At 56.4% G+C, this 20,809-nt stretch overlaps 7 protein-coding genes across 7 annotated transcripts; 2 read left to right on the top strand and 5 right to left on the bottom strand.

The window, feature by feature from the left end:
* Nucleotides 1-2,827: 2,827 nt before the first annotated feature.
* D7B24_001808 (uncharacterized protein) lies at nucleotides 2,828-4,217 on the bottom strand (the record flags this gene model as incomplete). Its single annotated transcript, XM_028636028.1, has 4 exons — nucleotides 2,828-3,013; nucleotides 3,071-3,812; nucleotides 3,914-4,053; nucleotides 4,188-4,217. The coding sequence occupies 4 exons, from the start codon at nucleotides 4,215-4,217 to the stop codon at nucleotides 2,828-2,830; spliced, it is 1,098 nt and encodes a 365-aa protein (XP_028497790.1).
* Nucleotides 4,218-4,858: 641 nt separating this feature from the next.
* TOM22 (mitochondrial import receptor protein) lies at nucleotides 4,859-5,702 on the bottom strand (the record flags this gene model as incomplete). Its single annotated transcript, XM_028636027.1, has 2 exons — nucleotides 4,859-5,244; nucleotides 5,423-5,702. The coding sequence occupies 2 exons, from the start codon at nucleotides 5,700-5,702 to the stop codon at nucleotides 4,859-4,861; spliced, it is 666 nt and encodes a 221-aa protein (XP_028497789.1).
* Nucleotides 5,703-6,032: 330 nt separating this feature from the next.
* Nucleotides 6,033-7,601, bottom strand: D7B24_001806 (uncharacterized protein; the record flags this gene model as incomplete). Its single annotated transcript, XM_028636026.1, has 4 exons — nucleotides 6,033-6,731; nucleotides 6,793-7,194; nucleotides 7,260-7,274; nucleotides 7,326-7,601. 4 exons carry the CDS (start codon nucleotides 7,599-7,601, stop codon nucleotides 6,033-6,035), a joined length of 1,392 nt encoding a protein of 463 aa, XP_028497788.1.
* A 979-nt stretch (nucleotides 7,602-8,580) lies between these two features.
* Nucleotides 8,581-9,246, bottom strand: D7B24_001805 (uncharacterized protein; the record flags this gene model as incomplete). The annotated part of the gene is made up of 1 exon (XM_028636025.1): nucleotides 8,581-9,246. The coding sequence occupies one exon, from the start codon at nucleotides 9,244-9,246 to the stop codon at nucleotides 8,581-8,583; it is 666 nt and encodes a 221-aa protein (XP_028497787.1).
* A 576-nt stretch (nucleotides 9,247-9,822) lies between these two features.
* Nucleotides 9,823-12,638, bottom strand: D7B24_001804 (uncharacterized protein; the record flags this gene model as incomplete). The annotated part of the gene is made up of 6 exons (XM_028636024.1): nucleotides 9,823-10,616; nucleotides 10,999-11,154; nucleotides 11,212-11,638; nucleotides 11,696-12,001; nucleotides 12,054-12,212; nucleotides 12,273-12,638. 6 exons carry the CDS (start codon nucleotides 12,636-12,638, stop codon nucleotides 9,823-9,825), a joined length of 2,208 nt encoding a protein of 735 aa, XP_028497786.1.
* Nucleotides 12,639-15,506: 2,868 nt separating this feature from the next.
* D7B24_001803 (uncharacterized protein) lies at nucleotides 15,507-19,250 on the top strand (the record flags this gene model as incomplete). The annotated part of the gene is made up of 1 exon (XM_028636023.1): nucleotides 15,507-19,250. The coding sequence occupies one exon, from the start codon at nucleotides 15,507-15,509 to the stop codon at nucleotides 19,248-19,250; it is 3,744 nt and encodes a 1,247-aa protein (XP_028497785.1).
* Nucleotides 19,251-19,569: 319 nt separating this feature from the next.
* NAT1_1 (N-terminal acetyltransferase) lies at nucleotides 19,570-20,671 on the top strand (the record flags this gene model as incomplete). Its single annotated transcript, XM_028636022.1, has 2 exons — nucleotides 19,570-19,928; nucleotides 20,086-20,671. The coding sequence occupies 2 exons, from the start codon at nucleotides 19,570-19,572 to the stop codon at nucleotides 20,669-20,671; spliced, it is 945 nt and encodes a 314-aa protein (XP_028497784.1).
* Between the last annotated feature and the right edge of the window lie 138 nt (nucleotides 20,672-20,809).

Here is a 20,809-nt window from a genome sequence, read left to right as displayed (position 1 = left end):
CGCTTTCAGAAACGGTTGTGCGCAACAAGGTGCCGAGGCAAGACAATGGCTAGTGATCCGGCGACATGGAAGCACGTCGACGCTGGAATGCGCGGTGATGGAATGTCGCCCTATTGTCCACGCTACCGGTTGCGGGGGGGCACAGTGAGGCCTGAGATTGCCTCATTGCCGCCCCGCTCCGCCAGCCTTGTGCCTTTTTGGGCAGTTCTAGGTCGTAGTTGCGCCTGCCTGCAACATGGAAAGGGACGAGGGAAGCTGCACCTGGTCCCCTCGCTCTCGCCTTGCAGCTGAGAGGCGCCCGTAGGAACAGCAGGAGCACTCAACCATTGGCTCCGCGTTTGAGCGCCTTCCTCACGCGCCATGGGTCGCTAAGGGAAGGGACAAACGATGCCGGCCAATCGCACCCGTCAGCGCGCACAGAGGCTCCTGGTCTCAAACTCGACTCCTGATTTTCCTTGTTTCGTCTTTTTGCCTCTTTCCGTGAGCTGTACTCAAGCCAGATCCTCGTCCGCTACTCCGTGACGCAGGGCAAACAACCCCAGAGATCAGCTACCAGGAGCCCTTCTTGGCCCATCAAGGGGTTATCTGCAGGAGTCGAAACAATTGCAGAGGGCGGCGGATCATTCGTTCGCCCCCCTTCCGCCCCCCTCACCCCCTTGATCCCCTGAACATGAAGAAGCAGCCAGCCATCGATTCGTTTGGCTGGAGGAGAAGCTACAAGACGCCTGACGAGCGACAACCAGCGCTGCAACCCATGGCCAATGCCTGGGCTGGACCCCGTGCCACAATAGGCCATGTGGAATGTCAACCGATGGCAAGGGGACGGGTCAACATGTGGGAAGGGTGCTGGTTTCAGTGGGCGCTGCCTGTTCGCTGACGATGGCCATTAAAGCCTACATTCCTGACGGTGGCCCCCATCCTCTTCTCGACCGCTTAGAGCTTTCACGAGACTTCTTCTTTTCCATATCTAGCCGCCCTTTATTGACCATCGCCATTCTTTTGGTCCCCGAAGTCTGTCTCCTGTACCTCACTTTTGTCTGCCTCGCTCGGCGAATTTCGACCTCCGTCTGAACATTGACCTCGATACCAAACACTCCACCAGTTATCATCCGAGCTGCTCTTCTAGGCACCGTCACACACAAGGTTGTGAAACTGACCGACCAAGCTTCGACCACCTGGGCTACTGGCGATTTCTTTTACGCTGCTTCATCGAGTCTGGGATACCTTTCCCTCCCTCCCTCACGAACTCAATCAGGATATATGATCGTCCCTTGAGAGCTAGCATCCCTTGCACTCCCTGCGGATCTTCTCTTGTCCTCGTCATACCCCCAGGAACGGCGACCCTTTATCTTGACGATACCTCCGCGTTTGCTCAACCGAGTCCTGCCACGCCTTCGTCTTTCAGACAGTCCAATTTCCCGACCTAAATCGTACTCAATATCGATCTTGCAAGGCTCTCAATCTGGTTCGCGTCGCCGCGGCATCATCCTCGACCGCAGCCTTAGCCGCAGTCTTTACTCGTCCCTCTGTACTCCTAACTGGGCACACGGGCCACCGTTCGTCCACAGCGGATCACTTCGTCATTGCCGTCCCTCCTGACACGCGGAGCGTCTCAGTTCTTGCCTTCTTCGAGACTGCAGTGCGAGCTGCGCCTGACCAAGAACGCGAGACCCCGTCATCCCGCGATTCGGTATACTCGCCGCTAGGCGCCAGTCCCGTGGGATATAACCTGTCTGCCCCACGTCGTCGCCTCAACCACAGCTTCAAGCACCACCAAATTCCGCTTCATACCAAAGGTCACTCATCATGACCTGGCCACAAACATCACGATTCGCCGCCCTGGTACTTCTCATGGCCAGCATTGCGTCAGCCCAGATGTCTTTGACAAGCTTCGACCCACTGTCGACGACGCAAAATATACCAATCGCCTGCAGACTTGCTTACACAGCACCGATCGGAGGATGCCGGAGGTCGGACTTTTTCCAGGGCGCTCTCTGCTCTGCAGAATGCAAAGCGGGTATCGAGGCAATGCAGGCAGATATCCAAAGCGAGTGTGGCGGCGTCTTTGCGCCGATCGACACATTGTTAGCGCAGGCTCTGCTGGGCAACCTTCCGGCTCTCTTGTGTCCCAATGGCGGCGGCACTACAGTATCGAGCACATCTTCGACCAGGAGGGTGTTGCCGACGTCAACGACGCGATCACTCGTTCCCATTATCACAACACCATCTCTCGTGTCCACTCCGTCGCCTCCTGTGGAGACGGTGTCTAGCTTTAGTCTGCCGCCAGCTGAGCCCTCCACAACCACTTCGCCGCTCGTATTCACCACGAGCACAACACCCAGCCAAGCACTTATTCCAACGCCAACCCCTTCACAGAGTGTTGGCAATGGTAACAACAATAATAATAACAACAACAACAACAATAGTCAGCCCTCAGCGCGACCCGAGAACGACAATACGAAGACTAGTCCTGGTGGCGATTTGCTCAGCTTGGAGCCGAGCTCTTCTACGTCTCTGACAATACGTTGGACGCAGGCTGTAGCAATCGCAGTTGGGGTCATGTCCTTGCATCTGTTGTAAGACGAAGGGTGAGAAAGCACACACGTCTCTAGTAATGTTTACTGTGTCTTGGCAACATATCAAGACTGAGATACGATGAAGGATGGGAGATCCGGATGACGAATAGATCATGAACAGAGCGGTGGTTGGTGACGCGTAGAAATAGCGGGTGGGAGGCTTGATTTTAGATGTACTTGTAGTCGATACCCCGCCGGATTGTGAAGCTGGATAGCAAATCTTGACGAAATACCCATGACCAACAAACGCCTCACCTGTGATCCTCTGGCTTCCACATGGCCCCCCGTAACTGCACCTGGATCGCCTCTCCGCCAAAGATGCTCGGGATGGGCTGCAGCGCCAGCTCGCAGACCTGGGCATTCGAAAGGTTGAAGTGCTCTGCAGCGAGCCTGTACTCGTTTGAGAGGGGGCTGCCAAATACACCGACATCGTCCGTCTGTTGTCCTGGTCAGTACTGCTTTGCCTCAACATTCGGACCAAAACTCTGACTTACGCCGAGCGAAACATGACACCCCTCGGTGCCCCACCACTCTCCAAAATGATGGGCCCCGAAGCCGCCCTCGACCATCTTGGCCTGCACATTACAACTCAGACACAGCTCCAGCCCGATGCCCCCCTCGCGGCCTCGCCTCTTCACAGCCTCCTTGACAGCAGGACTCAGACAGATGACGTGCCCGAGCCGATCCGGCTGCCACCCGAGCAGCACCCCGAGCTCCTCCTCCGTCCCCGACACCTCGGCCTCTGCAAAGTGCACCGTCACGCCAAACCCCTGGGCCTTGGCCGCGCGGAACACGTCGGTGAAGACAGCGACGGAGCCGCGCGGGTCAGACGGCGTGCGCTTGGCAGGATCGCCACAGAGGTCGACGCCGACGATCATGTCGCTCTCGCTCTCGCGACGCAGGAGGTCGGCGATGCGGAGCACCTCGTGCGCCTCGGGCAGTGCGTCGCGGCGGTCGATGCTGAGGATGAGGCGCGTGCACATGCGCATGCGCGGGGCGCTGCTGCCTGGCGCTGGGCTCGCCGTCTGGTCGGCTTCCCATGCCTGGATGGCGGCCACGACGGTGCGGACGTAGACTTCCTTTGTCATCTCGGTCGTGCGGCGCGGCGTGGTGCGGAGCTCGAGGTAGAGGACGCCGTCTGCGGCAAAGTCGTCGAGGACGGAGCGCGTGGCGCGCGTCAGGGATGCGGCGTCGGGGAGGAGGCCGTAGATGTACGAGGAGAAGAGGGGGAAGAAGCTGTGCGCGTGTGAGCGCTGGGTGCTTTGCTTGGGCCGACTGGCTGCTGGGCCCGAAGGAAAAGACGAGAATGAACATCGGTATGAGTAGAGGGGGCTCACGTCTCGAGATTATAGTCATGTTTCCCGGCAGGCATCACGATCGAGGGGTCGTCGAGGGTCGTGGTGCCGGCGGCGTGCTTGGTGGCCCAGATGTCGTGGAGGGTCTGGCGGGAGACACTGCCGGTGAGGTGAGCGTGGAGCTGGGCCGTTAGTCTTTATTTGACGCAAGATGGAAGTGTCATGATCTTCGTGCGGCGTTATGAACAGTGAGCCTGGTAGTCGGAGACTGTAGACGTCGCTGCCGTGAGGTGAGGCTCAACTGAGGAAAACACACCTCGATCTTGGGGAGGGCCTTGAAATCCATGGCGGTATCTGGCTCTCTTTCAAACGAAGTCGCCTGTTACGAGAAGGGAATATCGTGTGTGACGGTACTGTATTGTGGTACGAGGTGGTGCTTCTATGAAGCGCCGTGGGTTTCGCAGCATGCGAGATTTGGGCACCTCGGCGGGCTCCGCTCTGCGCGAAGGGCGTCGCTCCGGCATCAACCGCGACAACGATATCACGTAGAGTTTCCATGTCACGGCGATCAGCCACCAATTTGTCAATGTCATCAATTGGTAGCCATCTCTGTGACTCCATATTCTAGTATCACAAGTACAGGGGAACCGTAGTTCCGTGAGCTGAGAGCATCCCCATGCCATCATCGCCCTTCCTCCTCGCAAGGGCCCGCGGCCCCTTTGCTAATCCTCCCCTCCAAAAAATAATACACGAACGCAACAGCCCGTCCCTTGACCATGCGCGTTCCTTCCCGTGCGTTCTTCCGTCGCTTGCCTCGCAAATTCAGTCGACCGTGAATTTCCCGAGGGCACTTCCTGATTGCTTTCCGATCGTCGCAGGCTGGGGTGCGTAATGTACAAGAACAGCCAAAAAAAATCGTGTCCACTTTTCTTCCCCCCAACTCGTCCGTCTGTCCGTCTTTCGATTAGATGCGAGATGTGAATACGTTTACAGCGACGGGCGGGCCTCGGCCTTGCCAGCGCCCAGGGACTCGCCCAGCATGTCGGCGGTGCTGCCCTCCTGGCCCTCGCCGGCGGTGAGCAGCTCGCCGCCCATCTCACGCATACGGTACTCGCGCTCCATACCCTCAATCTGCTGGTCTTCGGCCCAGCACGTAGCGAGGGGGACACCGATCATGAGCGCCGTGGCGCAGACAAGCCAGAGGGTGCGCGAGCCGTAGTACCACGTGTTCTGGACGATGCTCGCGCCCGTGTTGACCTGGGAGCCGATCCAGCCGCGGGTTGTCGGCGGGATGATGTCCTTCAGGGCGGCGAGGCGCTCGGCGAGGGTCTCTTCGGAGGGATCAAAGTCGCTGTCGGCAGAAATTTCAGAGTCTGGGAAAAGGGATACGTGGTTAGTGATGAGGACGATGATAGGGGCGATGATGCCGAAGCATCAGACGTCACGTCATCGAGCTGGGAGCTGGGGCTGACGAGCTTCGTTGAAGCTCAATGAAGCTCGTCGAGATGCCGCTCGATGGTATCCGATGGGGACGTGGATGACAGGACGTACCAGTGTCGGTGAAGTCGGCATCGTCGTCCTGGATGACGTTGGGGTTGCCCTGGAAGTGCTCGTCCTCGACCTCGACAAGCTGGACCATTTTGGCGGTGTAGGGGTTGCGTCTGTGAATTTGGGGAAGGAGGTCGCTGGCAACTTCAGTCTTGCTGAGACGCGGATAGGGGTGGAGTCCGAAGAGGCGGGTGTAGATGGTGGTATCGTGATGTCGGAACTTGTTCTTCCAAGCAAGGAGGCAGGCCGCGTCGAAGATGATAGACTCGGGCTGTGGATCCATCCATCATGGCTCAAAATTTTGGTCTGCTAGCGTTGGAAGAGCTTGGTCCGTGCGTATTGTCGGAAAAACGAATTCCCGTGATGGATGTGCACGGTCCTTTTGATTGTGAGAAATGGCACAGCGGCAGACCCGCTTTTCGTGTCTGCTCCTTCCTTCCTCATTCAGCCTACCCACCATTCATTCACCTTTCGCAAGCAACTGAACGCAGGCAGGCAACATAGCAGTGACCACAATGTCCAACCGTGATAAACATGGAACGAAGCAATTCATTATCAATTAACTTGCTTGTGAATCACCGATTTCTCCACGGCAAAATATGACAATCACCATCTAATCCCTCTTTGCTGACCCAAACCTGGGCAGGCAGAACCAGAGCCCCAGCAGCACCACCAACATGGCCAGGACAATCGGCTGCAACACCTGGACGCCCTTGGCCTGCGCAATGGCACCCACAGCAAACGGCAGCACGGCGGCACCGCTGCCTCCAAAGGCCGCCGCAAATCCAATGGTGCTCACATGCAGGTGTCTCGGCAGCAGCTTCGTCGCCGCGACAATGACGGCCGGGAACAGCGGGCCCAGGAAGAAACCCTGCAACGCGACGGCGACGGCCGAGACGTAGAACTGCGGCACGAGCCAGAAGACGAGCTCGAGCGCCATGGTCGCGGGCAGGTAGACGGCGACGGCGACCTTGACGCCCAGCCGCGGCGTGACGAAGCCGAGCACGACGCGGCCGACGGTCAAGCCCAGCCAGAAGCCGACGGATGTCATGCCGGCGGGGAAACGGTCGGCGTTGCGCACGCGGATCATGAACTGGACGATCCAGCCGCCGAGCGAGACCTCGACGCCGACGTAGGCGAGGAGGAAGGCGGCGCAGATCCAGGTCACGCGTGCGTAGGGCCGCGAGAAGAGGGCCGCGCGCAGCCCCGTGTTGTCGTCGTTGTTTGCCTGTGTCGTCTCGTGGTAGCTGGCTGCTGTGTTCTTCCAGAAGGCAGCCGTGCAGACGACCAGCTCTATGACGCTCATGCCAATCTGTGTTGGGTCAGTGTCTGTCGTCTCAATCAAATGCAGCATGGGGCGAGGTGACGCATACCATGACATAGTAGAAGTGGTACCACTCAAGACCACCCTCCGTGATCATTGTCGTCGCGATGAGAGGGCTGATGGTTCCTCCGACGCCGTACAGGGCATGCAGGAACCCCAGTGTTTCGTTTGCATTTGACAGGTTGCCGATGAACGCGTTCCACGCAGCATCGCCAATGCCGTTGCCGAAACCGGCGAGGGCATACACGACGACGAGGACAGGGTAGGGCGGATGCTGGGAGACGATGATGTATGCGATTAGATGGCAGGTGCCACAGAGTACGGCAATGCCTCGCTGGCCAAACTTGATGTGCAGCCAGTTGTTGAAGACGGCAGAGAGGACATAGCCGACAAAAGGCGACAGGAAGAGGAGAGACACGATAATGTAGTCAAGCTTGTAGTAGGATTCGAGCTGGTGGGAAGGCAGTCAGTCAACCAGGCTGTTCTGGCCATTCTCGCGGCGCAGCTATTGCTTACATAGGGAATCAATGCCTGCGAAGGATGTTAGCTGTGGTATTGCAAGTGGGCAACCAAGAAACATACACCATAGGCAGCATCGTTGGCGCCACAGACGAGGAAACTCCAGAACGTAGCTGCGACGCGGAACAAATTGGAGCGAGGGTATTTCCAGCTCTCAACGACAGGCGTCGATGTCGTAGGCGCAGGCAAGCTATCGCTCACGCCCATGTCAGCGTCCCTGGGCCCCTCGTGTGATCCCAGGCGCCGACCCTCAGAGGCGAGTCCACCGATATCCTTGAGTGGCAGGGCATGCTGGTAGTCGACCGACTCGAGCTCGACAGTTGATGAAGTGGTCGTCATGGTATACAAGATGAAGGAGGTGGGGGTAAAAACGAGTCGGCGTACTGCACTTTCACTGAGTGCAAGCGGCCGTCAGTCGCCTCTTATGGTGCTTCCTATTCCTGTGCTACACAACCTCGTCGGAGCCTAAGAAATGGGTTGCGGAAGGCCCGCCATGGGCCCGCCTTAACCCTTGCCATCGACGGAGAATCCCTCGCGGTTATGATGTAAGTCCGGCTCTTGCAGTGCGTCCACCTGCAGCCACAAGTTGAGTCGAAGGAGCCTCGTGCTGGCTCCGGAGTGGCTCGATACGGCGACCCGGGCCGCGACGACACGGTTGAACTTCGGTGAGGTGCCGACGATCGCCCGCGAGCCTGTGCTAGATTCAATCTGGTACCTCCGACTCCGACGAGTGGGCACATTTTGCCAATGACTCGACTTCTTTGCAGTGCATTGGTCATGTTCGGGGTTGCAGGTTTTCTTTCCCCATGGGGCCAGGTCTCGGCACGTCACCGGGGCGTGGCCCTGAACGCGGTCTCTGGTGCTTGCGGCACTTCATTCTGGTGATCCATTTCTTTCTTCCAGCTGAACGGAAAGATGCAAAGCAAGATTTGCCATGCTGGGAGAAAGATTACAAACCCAGATGCCAGGAAAGACCTTGGTAGGATGAAAGCTGTCATGTAACGGAACTTCGCCTGTCACAGGACAGACGCCAGAATGTCGAACCGGACGGCAAGCACCGGACAACGAGGCCATGGACAGCAAGAGGCCAAATGGCATTACCAACACCTGTCTGAAAATTCGTTCCCGAAGAACAGCCATATGCATCAAAGGTCAAAGAACAGAGGATTTGGTGAGCCTACAGGCAGCAAAGGGGTTTTGATATGACTACTGGGGTTTTCTGAAAACAACTTAATCTTCTAAAACTCCGAGTCGTTTGAAGCTATCTCCGTCTCCCTTTTGAATCATCCTCCAGGGTGATGCTCCCAGATTCCCCCCCTCAGTCACTGCGGCGGTTGTTGCGCATAGCGCGGGCAAGGGCGGCGCGGCTGCGTCCCAGGCCACTGGTGGAAGGGCCAGCAACGCCAGCTTCGGGGTCGGCGGGGAGAGCGCCAGACATGACGGTCTGGTTGGCGCTGTTGCCACGGCGAGCGTGACCGGCCATGTCGGCGAGCTCAATGCCGTCGGCGCTCTCGCGGGGCTGGCGACTGTTGGTGCGCTGATTGGCGCGGCGGGCCGCGGCGGCAGCGGCGCGACGGGCACGACGGTTGCCCGGGAGGGGTGTATTTCCGGCTTCGTTGTCAACCTGGATGCCGTCGCGGAAGAAGGGGAGCCAGCAACAGCAGCAGAGGGCGAGGAGCAGGCCCAGCAGGCTGCCGAGCAGGAAGCCACGGAGGATTCTCTCCTTGGCGGTGCCGGTGTAGATGAGCTCGTGAAGGGTGTAGGTCTTGGTATAGCCTTCGTCGTCCTGGGCGGCCGCGCCCGTGGTGGGGGGAGGGTAGTAGCCGTATATCTTGGTGTCAGAGGTAGTGGTGATGCTGGTGGCCATGGTGGCTCCGGTGGTGCTGCCGTTCTTGAGAGCAACGAGGAAGGAGGTGGATATGATGACCAGCACGCTCGCAACAGTGGCGATGCTGCAGAAGACGCAACGCTTAGGGTTAGCCATCGTGATTGCAATCTGACGACCTTGCTGGGGGTGTTTGATCTGCTGAATGGGGTTTCCGACGAAGATGGAGATGGCTCATACGTGAAGGAGATCGAGACTTACGGGATCAGAGTTTTCAGAGGACGACACGAAGACCTTTATGCGTTCTCTACCGTTGCCTGGTTTGCGGATTTCTTGCTTAGTCGTCGAAAATGCCCTTATTGAGGTTCACGATGATGTCGTCGCTTCGTCGTCAAGTTGGTGTGTAGGCAGGAGGCCGCGGGGCAGGGCATGTAGTTGAATAGTGATCCGTAGTGTAGTTTGCATTGACTGTTCTCTGTGGGTTTCTTTATCTGAATAGTCCGGGCACGGGAAATTCTCCAAAGAGCTCTGCTTGTGCAAACATCTGAGGGAAGGTTCGGGTTGTCGTGCCTTCCTCTTGTGCTTGATGATGTCCCTTGAGAAAGGTCGGCCTACCGGTGGAGACACAACCTTAACACCATGCAAACCCGTTTCACGCCATTCACGCAATGCACAAGCAAAACTGTAGCTACATGGATTCTTCTATATTCGAGCTGGTGAAAAGTATAAGCTCAGTCATTTACGACCCAGGTGCTGACTATGCTCTACGAGAAAATCAGAGATGGCCTCGACGGGCACACCCCTACGCATACCCGTCTCATCGTCCCAGCTCGAATGTAATCCAACAAGGAGTTTTGACCGTTTGCGAAAAAGAGGAGCGCCGCTGTGGCCCCAGTACGTCCAGCAGTCATGCTTGAGGGCTCCAATCTTCTCATTGTCCTGAGGATCCTGGCCTTCCGCGTACCCCCTGAAGCGACCTTCGCTCATCACCAGTACATCGTACCCTGTGGCCACGCCTGGCTGCTCAGACTCGAGATCCTCGCTCCCTGGGTGACCGAAACAGACCAGAACATCGTTCAGCGGAGGAGAGGATGTGTCGGGCAACGCACATGGAAAACCGCAACGGCCCTGGCTGGATGACTTTGGACCTCCCGAGACTTGAGGGTCTGGCATACCCTGTGCGGCTACTACCTTCAGCAAGGCAAGGTCTCGACGGCCATCCCAAGCAACGCACTTTGCCTCAACAATCTGGCCCGATTCGAATACCAGCCAGTGACTGCTCTCGAGATCCAGCTCCTCCTCTACCTCAGCGACGCAATGGGCGCACGTCAGGAGAATACCCGAAGAGTCGACGCATATGGCGGTTCCAGCTTCCTCCTGGCCAAAGACGAGCGTTGCGTCGGCGCGCAGCCCTCTTGCAATAGCACCTGCTACACCAGATGCACTATATTGGCGGAGCCAAAGGTGCTTCTTTAGGAGGATCCCGTGGCCCACACTACTGAGTCGAGTGACGTTGGCGCTCAACTTCTCTGGCAAAAGTCTGATGGTGTCATGAATGACTGGACTCGCATTGGGTCGATTTGTTATAGCGGAAGTGGACGTGATGGCCGATGCCGCACTCGATTGTTGACCTTGTGGAGTGCCCCGTCTCGATTGCGATCGCGTCTTGCGAGGCGAAAAGGGTCGGACTTTGGAGTTCATATTGATGAATGATGGTGGATGTTGGGGATGCTGAGAGGAACGACACACATCAGGAGGAGCCCCCTTATATCTCGGCGACCTTTGTGGGGGGTGGCTGCCTGGTCACTGTCCAATCATTGTCATCTGACGCCTCTGTCTAGGAGTTCTGGCCAAGGAGCGAATGACCACGGCCACGTCAGGCTCGTCGTTCCCGGTTTCCTCGCCACGAACCGCCAGAGTGAATCGTCACCAGTACGAGCCCAGACCCGGCGAGCACCATGGAAGATGAAATAGTAGCCGTCCATCCAATGCCGATTGCGTCAATCATGGGAATGCAGCTTGCAGTCGCAGCAGCCGAGAGAGCATACCGGACAAAGTAATGACTGGCTAGGAGTTATCAGCGATGACTGGATCGGTATGGATGGGGAGAGGTCCACGCCTTACCTGACGCCTTGCCGCTATTTTGCTGCATGACATCCATGATGTAGGTGTTGAGGCTTGGGAAGGCACTTGTCTGGCTGATGCCTTGGACGAACATACACACTACTGGCAAGCCGATGCCTCCAAAACCGCGATCGACCGTCCAGCCGTAGAGTAATGTCGAACCAGGCAGAGTAAGGCCAAGCAAGATGACGCTTCCACGGAGTCTATCCTCCCAGAGGCGGAAGCCACGACGTTTCATCCAGAACTTTACGATACGATCAGAGAGGCGGCCGCCGATGAGGCTACCAAGGAGGTAGCCCCCGCCTGGTGCGAGATAGAGCAGGCCAGATTGCAGAGGCGTGGTCAGACCCAGCCTAGGGTTTAAGATGTAACGGATTGGCGTCAACAGGGAATACATGTTGAACGCCATGGATGCCGAAGCAAGGCTCTGTAAAATCGTGAGCCAGACTACAACCTTTGTCTGGCGAGGTTTCTGGTCACTCACCACGCAGAGCAAGTTCTTCTCGCTCAGCAGTCGGAAAACGAGGATTGGGTTCAAAGACTTCCACAATGTCTTAGTGGCAGCATGCACTCCCTGACCTCGCAGTTCTCTGTGCCGTGGAGTCGTCTGCAATGTTTCTTTCATGATAAAGAAGCAGAGTAGGGACGCTAGACCGCTCAGGGACGCCTGTACCCAGAAGATGATTCTCCAGGACGTGTAGGTGACGATGATGCCGGAGATGATCGGACCAAAGGCCGGACCAAAAACCGTGCCTCGAAGGAACCAACCCATGGCAGTCGCGCGCTCGATCTGAAGGGGGTGTTAGCGCTGAGAGCCCAAAATGGGACAGCGGGTAGCTGACAGGGTGGTAAATGTCCGAAATGCAGCTTGAACCTAGGATGAGGAATGTGCTGACTTGAACGGCAGTCAACGCTCGAAAGAAAAAGAAAGCAACCAGGGTCGGCGAAAGCGCTGTGCCAATGGATGCCAGAAGGAACATTGTCGTGCTCATGGTGTAGACCTGGCGAACACATCCATGTCAGTCAACACACCTGCACTCATGCAATCGATGATTTCTCACCGGTTTGCGGCCGAACGTGTCAGCCAAAGGGCCCCAAAAGCAGCTGGACAGCCCGATGACGACGAGGTACAGGGCGTTGCTAATGTTGATAACAGTTGGTGTCGTGTCGAAAGTTTCCATGATTTCCGGCACGGCGGAGAGAATACTGGTCGTGGACATGGAAGCCAGCAGTCCGCAGAAGGCAACGAACCACGCAACCGACTGTTTCTGGATGTCGCTGAACCGGGAGTAGGCCGTTGCCACGAGCCGCTGGCCATCCTCAACCTGTCCTGGAGGCGTTTGCGGGGTGCTGCCGTTGTGCTCTGGCTGTCGAAAGCTCGAAAGCTCATAAGACTGCGCCGGAGCGAGAACTGTGGTTGTCGACATGTTGGGTTCAGTTATGCTCCTGAAGAGTGTTGGGTGCAGAAACTTTGGATCGTGCGTTGATTTTTGCAGGAGTCATCGATATTGTACTCCGACCAGATACCAGACGGCGCTCGGCATTTCGTGTTTGTTGCCGATGATGGCGCCGAAAGCGGGCGGTGGAAGACATTTCCAGCCGGCGGTTCCAAGTGTTGGTCGGTACATCACCTGGTGCCAGATGATTTGGCCATGGTCGTCAATCTGGCAGTGGGTAGGGCCACAGGCATACTAGGAGCTTGTTGAACGCTCTGATGACCAAAGGTTCCAGCTACCTTGAGCGAAGTTTTCGCGAAGGCTATCATCAGGCTTATTCAATCGCCAGTCGGGGGCACATGATCAAGTCCTGCGATGTGCTTGCTGCAGCGCGCGCCGGCGACGGTGAAGACAACAATTGTGGATCACTGGGCCCCATGCGGCTATGCCAGAACTCGTTCAGGGGTTCACACGCTGCGGGGGACCATCTCTTTAGCGGATTTCAGGGTCGCCGAGGGCTGCTAGGCTGGTCGCGCAGGTCACATGGTGGCATCTCAGTCCCAAATATTATTGGTTATGGATTGAGCCATGGAATATGACATGAGATGCCCGAATAACTGACGCAGATTAGTTGCTACTTGGTCTTGTTCTGTGTGAGGAATTCTTGCAGGAATTTTGACATGTTAAAAGGGGTCGAGGGTTCAGCCTGCCGATGCGACACAGAGCCCTGCGGTGCGGCAAACGATATTCAAATCAACGACACTCAAACATGGCGAACCCCGTGCGGCTGCTCAAGCAGGTTCTTGATGTGGGGTGGCGCAACAGATCTCTGCAGAGATCAGGGTTTCGTGACCATTTATAGTTCAACGTGTGCTGAGGAACGACAGCATCAATGGAAACCCTAAGGATTGTAATTCTCGACAGCGTGAGAGCTAAGACTAAAATACCCGAGTTGAGGTTTGTGATCAAATTCGAATGCTCAGTGACGAAGGGGTCAGGAAGAACATGGAGGAAGCTCGCTCTACTACGGCAGATTCTCAAGCGGTATGCAGCCGCGCTGGATATTCGAAGCGGCAGTCGAGAAACAGGAATGAATGATCACGTTGTTGACTAGTAGCAGGACTTTGTATCGGGTATGCCTATCCAGCAGAATCAGCGCGGAGAATCAATCGAGCCTTGCCTTTCTTCTTTTGCTCTTTTCACTTGATCCTCACATTCGAGTTGGAATGATTGGTCTTGTTTCACCTAGCGGCATGTCACTGTCTTCAACTTGAAGCATGATCATGTTCCTAAGCTAGAAAGTTTTGGGTCTGTCTTTGGATGCAGGATTACAGGATGGGATGATCAATGGTGATGAGGTAGCCAGTGACTACATGAGTGGGTGTCGTGCAAGAAGCGTAATATGCTGTATCCAATTGTGAATGGTTGCCTCCAAGAGTCAACATCCTCAAGGTATGGGCTATGTGAAGCTTCAAGTTGATGTGTCTTGCATTGATGCTTGGATCGATAGCATTTTTTGAAATTGTACCCGAGTCGTTGCACGTCTGCACTCTGACAGTTTTTCATGTACGCCGGAACAATGGTTCTGGGACTTTCAGCGCACTGCAAACACCTGACATCGGAGTTCGGAAAGCAAGATTGAACTTTAAGCGACGTTAGGCGCGCTTTACCATCGTGCATGACCCACACAAAGTGCCCAGCTCAGGAGAACAGGGTCAACGAAGGCACGAGTTGAGCTTGCACAGTCACCCGCAAGGGGTTTCGAGGCCAGGACTCTACGGGAAGCAGTTGATCATCCGACCTCACCACAAAAGAGCCGCAGCTAGGCTGGCGTCGCCCGTTTCTTAAACCTGCCCCGTTACCATTCACTGTTAAAGAAGTCCAGCAGAAGCTGTAATCTTCGGTCGACTCACGACCGATATAGCACACACACGCACAGAATGCAGACAATCATCTGATCCTCTTGGGCGTGTGTGCCGACAGCAACCAGACTTACATGAAGTGGTGGGCACTGTTGACTCGTCGCATACTTACTTACCTTACCTTATCTTACCCTATGTAGCTAGTTTGATGAAGGTAAGTCTGATCATGCCTCATCCCTGTCATCGGTCGAAAGTCCGCATGATCACACAATCAGCTTACCGAGACAAGTAGGTGCTGTATTTCGTGAACCTAAACCGCGCTGCCGACGTCGGCGAACAGCTCGGATGTAGCTAGCCCGGAGCTCGTCAACGCCTCGTGTGGCCCCCGGAGCAGGGACCCTCGCAGGGCCAAGGCTTGACGACCTGTGTGGCGGGAGTCGGACAAGCAACTATTCCTTCTGGACCTGGGCTAGCCGGAGGCTAATTGAATGAGTCGGCTCACATTATCTAACGGTCTCAGCGCTTACCTTGCATGGGTCAGGGTAGTCTGGGGTAGCACCGCACATGGCGCTCCACTTAGCACAGAAAGAGTTGATCTGATAAGATCGCATCAGTTCGGTTTCTCCGTCTCGTATCATGGCTGGGTGCGCGGGTCTCCGTCTGCAAGTCCAGCTGCATGGCTACCTGCAAGGCACGACAGGCCCCCTTGTTTCCCGAAATCCCGCAGCATCGTGAAGTGTGCTCGCTCTCATCGGCCCACGGGTCGCTCGGCTGCATTCTGGTCTCGGCGATCCGACGATGCTGTCGGTGAGGGACGGACAGACGATTCATATGTATAAATAGAGCCCATGAGAAAGATGGAAATGAAGAGAGTAGCCTGTATTTCAAGCCTATTTCGCATAGCCTAGCGAACCTTCGAAAGCCCGTTAACTGGTGCCCCCGTATTCCGCGGCACACAGGCTCACCCAGACCACCAGCTGCTGCCTCAGTCAAAGTCATGGCTCGTTGGCGCACCGCCATCCGGGCGGCCTTCTTCGCCGCCGCCGCCTACCCTGCCTCTGCACAGGACACGGGCTTCGTCAACGGCAGAAAGGCTCTCTCCACCGAAGATAGCGGCGTCGTTCCTGGCCGTTACATTATCGAGCTCCAGCCAGGCGGCCAAGGTCGCCGTGCTCGCACCCGTGACGAGTCTGGGGTCGAAGCCGTCGTGCAAGACATCAACTCACTTGGCTATGAAGCCACCGTCAAGGAAGACTTCTCCGGCCTCTCGAACCGTTTCGACGGTGGCACGGTTGAGGTCTCTCTCGAGAATGACACCACCATCATCGACGACATCAAGAACATCCCCGGCGTCGCCAACGTCTGGCCTGTGCACCACATCTCTCTCAACGTCTCCTTTGAGACGACGAGTGGCTCTCCTGAGTGGAATCCTCACACCTTTACCCATGCAAAGGAGGTGCACGATCGCGACTTCACTGGCGCTGGGCAGCGAGTCTGTGTCATCGACAGCGGCATTGACGTCAATCATCCAGCACTCAAGGACCGCATCGCTGGCGGTAAGAACCTCTTCGACGGTTCCGATAGTCTCGAGGACTGTACTGGTCACGGCACCTTTGTCTCCTCAGTCATCGTCGCCAACAACAAATATTTTCACGGCGTGGCCCCTGGGGCCGAGGTATACATGTACAAGATCTTTGGATGCGACACCGGTACGAGCACCGACCTTGTTCTCAAGGGTCTGCTCGCGGCCGATGCCGACAATTGCGACATTATCTCCATGTCAGTGGGCAGTAACACCGGCTACCGTTATGCTGTGACGGCACGTGTCGCCAGCGAGGTGGCTCAAGACAGACTCGTCATCATCGCTGCTGGCAACGACGGCCAGATGGGCCCTTACTTTGCCAGCTCTCCCGCTGTTGGTCAAGGTGTTGTGTCAGTCGGCTCAGTCGAGGCTGACCAAACACTGGCCTGGCCTGCCCGCATTGTCTCATCGAGCGGCGAGTCCCTCAACATCTCCTATGTGACGCCTACTGGCTTCAAGTATAACGAGACTCTAGACGTTGAGCTCACGCTCGACACTGGCGACTCGTGTAACATTCAGAGTTTCGCCAACGAAGGCGCCGCTGTTCTCTCCAAGCGCGGCGTCTGCCCGGGCAGCTGGGCTGGACGGGCTGCTAGTAGCAGCGGCTACGCCTACGCTCTTGCCTTTGATGCATACAACCAGGGCGTATATTACGACGTCGATTTTGCGGAGAACTTCTGGGGAGACATTAAACTCTTCGCCATCACAGCCGCATCAGTAGGTGACTGGGCGCGCGCCCAGGCCGCCGAGGGCCACACATTCAGATTGGTTATCAACGCTGATGCCGACCCTATCTCGGGCGATGATGCCGAGATCCCCAGCGCCGGACACGTCTCGGCATTCTCGTCCTGGGGCCCCTCATACGAGAATGACTTGGCTCCTCTAATCTCGGCTCCTGGAGGTTTCGTTTATGGTGCATTCCCCGATGGCAGGTTTGCTGTGTCCTCGGGGACATCCTTTTCAACCCCCTACGTCGCCGGCGTGGCCGCGCTCTACTACGCTCACGCAAAGAAGGACAAGGACGAGTTCATTCGCCGCCTCGTTGCAACATCACAGACTCTGCCAGCCTACTTTGACTTTGACAAAAAGGTCCTTGCTCAGAATGGACCAGTGGCCCAGCAGGGCGCTGGTCTCATCAACGTTGCCAGTGTTTTCAACCACGAGGTGGTGCTGCTCTCAGAACCGGCGCTGCACCTCAACGATACCGACAACCGTGCTAATACTCACACGATTCGGGTTCAAAATAACGGTAATGAAGAGGTAGTTTTCAACGTCACGCATGTGCCCTCTTCGACCGTGTCTTCAAGGAACGTCCTTTGGTACGTTAACACGTACTATCCTCCCCTTACCGATGCCGCCGTCTCTGTGGATGCTCCCCAACTCGTAACTGTGCCCGCTGGCGCCACACAGGAGTTTGAGGTTACCTTTGCTTCCCCGGATGGTCCCAAGGACAGTGGTGCTTTGTGGTCCGGCAAGATTGTTCTTCAGGGATCCAACGATCAAGCAATCTCGATTCCCTACCTTGGCGTCGAGGCATCGACCTATGAGTGGGGTGCCCTCCATCATGGTCCAGAAGTCTACTATTTTGAACAGAACACTGGCGAGCTATTTCCGGTAGACTACACTGGTGAGCCGTACCGTGCTGCTGAGGGCGAATCGCCTGAGATTTGGTTCGCCTTCCGTTACGGCACGTACGAGTTCTCCGTCGACATTGTCGGAGAGGACTACAAGACGGAGCAGTTTGTCTACCCACCTGTCGCCGCTGTCGGATCGGATGCTTGGTACGGGGCTATCCGCCAGCAGCCAGTTATTGATTGGAGTCCCATGGATTTCCCCATGCGGGAGGTTGTCCGTTTCTCCCAAGGTTCATATGTCACGTTCCGAAGTCTCGCCAACGGCACAGCCATTCCCTCTGGTCGCTACCGTATATTGTCGCGTGCTTTGCGTATCTTTGGCGATGCCTCGAACCCTAAGGACTGGCAACTGTTCCTATCAGACTCCTTTTCTGTCCAGCTTGGTGATGATCCCGTTCCGGGATCTGGCCCGACCACGACAACCCTGGGTACCGCTTCTACCTCTGCAATGCCCTCCTCCCAGGCACCTTCGGCCACCACAACCGATGTGGCATCTACAACAGAGGCCGTCGTATCCTCTGCCACTACGAGCGCGCCCTCATCCACCGTCACCGAAGACACGATATCAGTGCCCGGCAGCACGACGACGCTTGACGTGGCTGCCACACCCACCGGACTGGAGGGCGTTGTCTCATCCCTTCGCCTTCAGCGTCACGAAGACCCTTCGCCCATGCTAGCAGATGCTTCAGTCTGGATGGAACTTCACATTCTGATCAATATTCCCCTTCCTGTGCCCGCAGAATCAGTCATTCAGTTTGCCATCCCAGAGGAGATTGTCGATGTGGCCGACGGAGCCTACATCTCCGCCTCGGGAAGCTCTCTCGGTCAGTCAACATTTGACACGGAGACGCGCATCTACAGCTTTCCGGCCGGCGAGTGGGCGACATGGCACAAGAACATGCGCGGCGACTTTTACGTCATGTGCCGTTTCGACCCTGACTTTGCAAGGGCTATGAAACCTGGCACTTATGTCGTCGAGTTCCCCGTTGCGGGTGGTGTCGTCTTGCAGTCGACAATCTACCACACGGCCGTGGACCGTACGGAGGTCTACGAGCGCCTGTCTATGATCCCGTACGAGGCAACGACCCTGTTCTCGGCCGACATCGAGATCCCAGCGTCGCACGGCCCCTGGGACTGGGTGCAACTTGAGACGTCACTGAACACCATTGACGGATTCGTCTGCGACCAGTCAGGCGTCTACGTTGGACACGCTTCCTGTGGCGACCAGCGCATGCGCAACATCACTGACGTGACCGATGGCTCAATCGACCTGTGCCAGACAAAGAGGTACAGAGCTAAGTACCAAAACACTCTGAAGGGCAACGAGGTCCTTCGCTTCACGGTCGCCGGAATACAGGGCGACTGGGACGCCTGGACGTTTGAATTTGTATACGCCCTCGACGTGCAGCTGACAAACGGGACGCTGGTGCTGTATGATTTCAAGGCTGTCAAGTTTGAGAAGAATCCTCGCACGAGGGCTGCCGAATTTGACCACTTTTCGGGGGAGGATGCCCGGCAGGGATGAGCCAGTGGCGATGGTTGGGTGACGCCGTACGTAGATGTGATGCTCCGGATACGTAAATCTTAATGCCGCGAAGGCGATAAATTTTAACGAAACTTTCTTCCACGCCGATCTGAAATGCCTATATGGTAGTGACTTGAACTTACAACATCGCCGGACACTTCCAATATAACATCAGTATTGTGGGCGAATTAGTCCCACAAACCGTTAGCTTGCTCGCGCCTCAGCCGTACTTCAGCGCCAGCTGATGAAGAGGTAGCTATTGCGCGGTTTTCCCATCTCCATCACCAGAACAACCACCTTCGTCGGGGATGCCTCACAAATGACCGCCAAGAGCTACTCAGGGGAGCAGCTGGCTCAATACGCAGCTCGTATTAGTCTGACATCACCCCTCGAGAGCGCCCAAAACCCCGTTGCGCGCCTCACCGAGCTTGTCCATCACCAGCTTGTCCATGTCCCCTTCGAGACGCTGGCTCTCCACTACTCGCCAGACAGACTTATCTCTCTTGACACCGCTGCTCTCTTCGATAAGATAGTCACTAGACGGCGCGGAGGCTACTGCCTCGAAAACAACACGTTCTTCGGCCACGTCCTTCGCAGTCTGGGATACTCCGTATACGGCGTCGTGTGCCGTATCACGATGGCGACGCGTGGTGTGCATGACGGCAGCTGGCGGTCAATGTAAGTGAGTTTGGGCATCCGGCGTGCCTGAACCATTGAACGCCTAGAGAGACGGGGTTCCTCTCGAGCGCGAGTCAAGGCAGCCACATCCTCCTTCGGACCAAAGCTCGCCCTCATTACCATGTGACAAGCAGCAGCAGCTGACAGCCCTATCCAGGAGCCACATGGCTAACGTTGTGACTCTCAACAACATAAAGTACCTGGTCGACGTAGGCTACGGCGCAGACGGGCCCATCACCCCACTCGCACTCATTCCCTCCCACGGGGTCGTCCAGATCGGCCTACCAGGTCAGCAACTGAGGCTCGAGCAAAGAACACTGCCGCAGCACGAGGACGCCGGTCAGAAGGTCTGGGTATACTCCCAGCGCCGCGGCGGGCGCCGAGACGAGACCTGGCAAGACGTGTACCATTTCCCCGAGACCGAGTTCCTCGCCGCCGACTTTGACGTGCTCAACTTTTATAACATGTCGCAGAGCCTTTGGGCCAAGACTGTCGTCGTGCAGAGGTTCGAGCGCGGCGGGGATGGACAGATTGACAAGACGCTGCTGCTGTTGCGTCAAGTTGTTCAAGAGGGCGATGGGAAGGGCAAAGAGCAGCATGTCATCGCAAGTCTTCAGGGTGAAGATGAGAGGATTGCCGCCTTTGATCGACTTTTCGGAATCATGCTATCCGAGCAAGAACGTCAGGCTATCGCAGGGAGACCTTCAGAGATTACCGAGCGTGGCGCTGAGGTCAAAGACTAAAAAGCAGCACCCGTTCAGGAACACAGGGACACCGTAGCAAGACTTGAGTATTGAGTATTGAAACAAACCAATTGTTATTATCCAATCTGCTAAACTAAATTCACTAAACTAAGATACGCTACCCGGGCCAACTGCATG

Source organism: Verticillium nonalfalfae (genome assembly GCF_003724135.2).
Source record: "Verticillium nonalfalfae strain VnAa140/NRRL 66861 chromosome Unknown scaffold_14, whole genome shotgun sequence".
NCBI lineage: Eukaryota > Fungi > Ascomycota > Sordariomycetes > Glomerellales > Plectosphaerellaceae > Verticillium > Verticillium nonalfalfae.
The sequence above is the reverse complement of the archived record's forward strand: the minus strand, read 5'-3'. Positions and strand labels throughout refer to the sequence as shown.